A 5,662-nucleotide genomic window follows, 5' to 3' on the forward strand; every position below is an offset into this window, starting at 1 on the left:
CCCTGCACGGGGGAAAACAGACATACGTAGGCAAGGCAAGCATCTGGCTGAGGGCCGCACCGCAGGTCAGGGCTATGGCCGACCACGACCGCGTCTAAGACCCTTCACTCGGCGTCCTGCCCACGAGGCCACATCGGGGCTCCTGGAGTGACACTCGATTTAATCATGTGGACAAACTAACAGAAACACAGCGCCAGCAGAGGATTTTTTATTGAGCACTTTTGTGCCAGGCTAAGCTCGAGGCTTTTATATGCTTATTTCGTTTAATCTTCTCAGCCACCGTGCGAGGCAGGCATTAGTATCCCTTTGACAGATAAGCCACCAGTCAGAGAGGAAAAACGATTCCCCAAGGGCAAAGCCACTGCCTTGTGATGGGAAGGGACACAGCCCTCGCTGTGACTCTAAACCTGAAGCTCCAGCTTCAGGGAAGCTACAGGGTGAGGCGCCTGGCTAATGGCAAAGGGACACGGCTCGGCTCAGCCACCCTTGCCTCGGCCACCCTCGCCTCCCTGTGATGTCTCATTTTGCTGTGAAAGCCTAGTTTCTGCAAATGCCTCCGCAGAGAGGCTTATTCTGAACAGAACGCCTGTCTCTAATCCCCCAGCTCGGCTGCAGTCTGCGTGGAGTCCAGCGTCATTCGCTAATGCACCGGCTTCTGGGCGATTTGGATGCTCGGCCCCCGGGGGAAGCGGGGGGTGTGGGTTTTATTCTTTGCTTGGCAGCCCTTGCCTGGTGGGAAGGCAGGGGCGGCACCGAACCCCCAGAATTGGGTGGGGCCCAGATGCATAATGCACAGGAAGGGAAGCGGGTCCCGAAAATAACCCATTGGGCTGAGCTCCAGCAGCAAGTTCACTGCCGAGCACCCACGAATGAGCTATTTTATCTGACTCTTGTAAAAGGCAAGGATGTCTTCTTTGACACACATCCCCAAAAATAGCCAAGAAAAAAGAAAACTCGACTGTATCACGTGGCTGCTACGTGTCTATTTCTGTACTGTTTTTACACATATTAACTCCTGAAACCCTCTCCAAAATGCAGGTATTATTCCATTCTAGAGCGGAGACACCTGAGTCTCCCCAAGAGTGAAGAAGATGCCCCAAGTCACACAGCGTCCAGCACGGCAGGCGTCTAAGACTAGAACCTTCTCCCTCTCCCCCTGCAAGCCTCCCAGGTGGAGACCTGGCCGGGTCATGCTCCGCCTCCTCGGGTGCAACAGAACCAGAAGGGCCGAATGACCTCCCATGTCCCCTGTCCCTCCAACCAGGCCCAGGGGTTCCCAACGGCCTCCCAGGGCAGCCACGCCCGGCATGCGCACGTCCGCGAAGACCCCGTCCCTCTCCCGCTCCCGCCCGCGGCCTTCCGTCAGTCAGGACAGAACGACACACGTGGGGCTCGGCTCCCCCACCGAGCAGCGTCCTGTAGCTATCATTAGCGCGACACGTGTTTCTGGAGCACGGATTATGGCGCCGGCCCCGGGAGTGTGGCGCTGAATGAGATGGCCTCTGTCCCCGGCCACTCGGAACCCAGTGCAGGAGAGACAGCGATGCCTAGAGGTGACCGGAGGGAGCATCTGGGAGGGAGAAACCAGAGCGGGCTTCACAGAGGTGGCGGCATCTGACGAGGCGTCAGAGGCTGCGTGGGGAGCGGGGCACCAGAGTTCCTGCAGGGCGGACACCACGTCTCCCCCATTCTCATGTGCTCTGTGGCACCAGCAAAGGCTCTTGTCTTGGGATATCAGTGTGGAAAATGCTTTGAACTGAACCTTACATACGGCACTGGGTACATGCTAGTGCATACGAATACGCACAGCACTGGTGCACACTAGTACATGCTAATACGCACAGCACTGGGTACATGCTAACGCATACTAACACATACGGCATTGGGTACATACTGGTACACACTAATGCACGCAGCACTGGGACATACTGGTACATACCGGCACATGCTAGTACACGCTAATGCACACAGCACTGTACGTACTCGTGCCCACGAGGTCATTAACCCCATTCCACAGGTGAGAAGACGAAGGCTCGGAGACGTGAGCGAATGAGGCACGGAGCCGGGTCTCGAGACCAGCCCCATTTCACTCCGCGTTCTAAGCCGCCCACGGTCTGGGGGAGCCACCCGCAGCGGTCCCCCAGAGAACCCTCTTCTCCAGGGACCAGACCCTGCTCGCTGCGTCTGCCCAGGGCCCGGCGTTAGGAACATGTCTGAGAAACGCAGCAGCGATTCCAAAGATGGACGGACAGACGAGAGACACGCAGAGCAAAGCGTCTCTCGATGGGACATCTGAAGGGAGCGGGGATCTCGCAGGACGCACAGCGCCCGTGGGTCTCGGGGCCGCCGCCCCCGCGCAGACGTTACCTCGGAGGACGTCGGCTTGCAGTATCCAGCCCCGAAGACCAGGTTTTCCAGAGAGAGGCTGGACTGTTCGGGCCCCGCGCCCACGCCGCCCTTGCCGAGCCACGAGCCCCTTCCCGGCCGAGTGAAGCTGGAAGAGAGAACGGAGGAGGTGAGCGGACCACGAGGAGAGGGGCAGGGCCTCCGCTCTGTCCCGGGGTCGGTGGGCGGCCCACGAGACCCGTCCGTGAGAAGGGGTGGCTCGTCCCGTAGGGGGCGTTTGGGGCGGCCACTGCCACCGTGACGAGGGGGCCGCAACCGTCTCCACGTGAGCTGGGGAGACAAGCATGACACTCATCCATGCTCCCCAAGGCCGCACACAGGGCAGCTGAGAGACGGGGCGGGGGCTCCAAGGTGACGTGCCCCAGCGGCAGGTGTGCGGAGTGCACGCACCGTGGGGAGCGCCCCCAAGCCCCGCGCCGTCCCCGAAGCCCAGTCCGTTCTTCCGTGCAAGGGCGCAAGGCGGCGTGAACCTCCGCGGCCCACACGAGAGTGTAAGGGGACCACGCTGCCCAGGCCGACCCCGCGAGCCGGGGCTGTGGCCGCCGCCCCGCAGTCGGGCATGCAGACCCTGCCGGCTCTGTGAGCCAGCGGAAGGTCAACGGCCGCGGGGTCACGGCCACTGTCAGCGGCCGGGTCGGAGGAGATTCGAGAGCCAGTGCGGTCCTCGGATTTGCCCCTGTTGGGCTGACGGTCGTTTGTCACCGTTTTCGTTTTCGTCACGGTGACCCGTGCCCCTTTTCCCTTTCTGCCAGAACGCCTCTGTTCGGTTCCCTAGTGGCCAGCCGTCTCATCCTACGTGAGCGCTAGTTTACAGGCGGGCCCTGTCCCCCAGGGGGATTCAAAGGCCCTTGAGGATGCGCTGCCTCCGCTGGCAGCTCCTCCAGCCTAGGTGCTCGAGAAATGTTTGTGGGAGGCTTTAATCCAAGACACCCACATGCCTGCTTAAAATAGTGAAGGGGAAACATAAAGCTGACATTTTATTTCTGTTTAATTCATTTACCCAAACGTCCATTAGGCTCACATCACGGGCCTGGCAGTGTGCCAGGTGCCAGGTGCCAGGGTGGCCAGACTGAGGCTGGCTCTCGCATGAAAACATCTCGGCCTAGAGATGGAGGCGGATGTAACACGAAGGGGGGCAACTCAGGGCACAGACGGGCACTTTATAGGCCGAACTGGGGGAAGAGGACGACTAGGTGTTATTCAAGCGGAGTACAGCCAAGGGGTTAAGGGGCAGCTGATGAACCCAGTGGGCCAGGGTTTGAGCCCCAGAAGCAGCGCCCGGAAGCTCTGTGACACGGCAGAGGGTTTTCAATGTCCCGGTACCTCTGTGTCCTCGTACGTCAGAAGGGCTGACACCGGCACCTTCGCTGCAGGGCCGCTACGAGGACTTTATGAGATTAGCCGAGTTCAGCTCTGAGTGTGGCGTCTGGCACCTAGCGATGTCTCGGGAAAGGCCGGGGGCTACTGTCAACAATACCGCAGATACGATAACGTCTAATCGTTACTACCCTGACTCGGCCGTTGCTGATAACAGCACAAGCATGATCAAGGGTAACAGAATCTTCGCTCTGATTTGTTTGGAAGGGAGCCTGGAAGCGAGGCTCCCTCCAGTCAGCGTGAAGGTGGGTCACGTGAAGGTGACAGAGGAAGCACAGAAAGCACCTGAGCAGTGAGGCTCGCGGCTCAGCCGGGGGGCAGGCTGCCAAAGAACAGCGGGGGGCACTCGTCTGACTGAAGCGTGGTGCCGGTCGGCTCCTCCAGGGGCCTGGACCCCCCACGTCAAAGCCAGTGCACCCGTCTGACGGTGAAAGATGGGATTCTTTCATTCCGTCTGTCTCAGGGAAGGTGAAGGGTCTTTTGAGGTTGAGTTTTAATTTCACAGCTGCTTCCTCCTGACTGGATGTAACTGATGCCTCAAAAACTGCTTTTCTGGAAAAGCTAGAGCTTGCCCTATGTGACGGGTGTTTCCCGTAACTTGCAAAGGCTTCTTCTGTCCCCAGCCACTGCGAGCTGACAGGTTCCTTCCAGCAACACCCAGGGAACAGGAGACAGTTCTGTTTGGACCCCGCCCCTGGAGAGGCTGAGCGCTGACGGTGGGTTTCTGTCTGCGCCAGGCAAGGAGGAAACAGAGCCTGGCCCCGTGCCTGGCCCCCGTCCCCGTCTGCGAGTCATTAAAACCTCGTGTGGACAGGACACGTTAGCGTTCCTGTTTTAGACACGAAGACTCGATGTCTCGGGGGCTTTAGGTGACCTCTCAGATAAGGCGCACTAGGAAAAAGCCAAGCCAGGCACGGGGTCCCATCTCCGGGCTGATCGGGGGTTTTCAGCCCCAGGCAGCCGGCCTGTGTCCCCTTGCATCCTGGTGCCCGCTCCTCGCCCCCGCCCACCTCTCCCCTGCCCCTCGGTGAGGCCCGAACCCGCCTGGGAGAAGCCCCTCCGGTCTGCGCTGACCAAGCCCGGCGGCCTCCGTGCCTCTCGGCCGCTCCTGAGACGGAAGGACCAGGAGGCCAAGCGCCCCACACGCCGCGGGGCCCACAGCTTCGTACCTGATCAGGGGCTGCTGCAGGGCCACCAGGGCAGCGTGGACGGTCACCGAGATCACCGACAGGTGGAAGTAGTCGAACATGACGGGGACGTGGTGGTGCAGGCCTCTGCGGGGCTGGAAGTGCAGGCCCAGCGTGCGGCTGCTGATCATGGGGGCCCCCGCCCCGTCCCTCAGCCTGGAAGGCAAGCCGGTGACCCCGCGTGAGTGGTGGCCAGTCACCTGCTGTCACGTGACGGCCCCGCCCCGGGCCCCCCACCAACCCCTGCAACCGCTCTGTCCGGTAGAAATCGTTTTCCTCACAACTGGCAGATGAAGAAGCTGAGACTGGGAGAGGGAAGAGGAGCATCACACAGCTGCTCTCAGGCAGACGTGGGACCGTGCTCTGCTGCCCGGGACACCAAGCCCGCCCGCCGGGGACAGAGGGATGGCCAGACCTTCGCCAGGCTCGCCTCGATGGTGGAGCCCGCCCGCCCTGCTCATTTGCTTCTCCTTTCCCTGCAGATGGCCAGGGCTGCACTTCCTGTGCAAGTCTGTATCATCTACTAGATTCCCGCCCCTTAAGGACAGTACATGTGACAAAGTCATCTCCACATCCCCAACACTTAGGACGGTTTGTGGCAAAAGGCAGAAGCCGATCCCGTATTGGCTTATTAAGAGGAACGGTTGACTGACGGCTGGCTGGCTGGCTCCCCAAGCTCAAGGGCAGAGCAG

General features: G+C 60.5%; 1 protein-coding gene across 1 annotated transcript in view; it reads right to left on the reverse strand.

The window, feature by feature from the left end:
- Positions 1-5,662, reverse strand: part of FAM135B (family with sequence similarity 135 member B) — a 98,669-nt gene that overhangs the window by 47,055 nt on the left and 45,952 nt on the right. Inside the window, exons 5-6 of the mRNA XM_006913020.1 lie at positions 4,953-5,126; positions 2,368-2,494 (exon numbers count right to left, since the gene is read on the reverse strand). Coding sequence (XP_006913082.1) covers positions 2,368-2,494; positions 4,953-5,126 — 301 coding nt within the window. The remainder of the gene's footprint in view (positions 1-2,367; positions 2,495-4,952; positions 5,127-5,662) is intronic.

This window comes from Pteropus alecto, unplaced genomic scaffold (assembly GCF_000325575.1).
Source record: "Pteropus alecto unplaced genomic scaffold, ASM32557v1 scaffold105, whole genome shotgun sequence".
Classification (NCBI taxonomy): domain Eukaryota; kingdom Metazoa; phylum Chordata; class Mammalia; order Chiroptera; family Pteropodidae; genus Pteropus; species Pteropus alecto.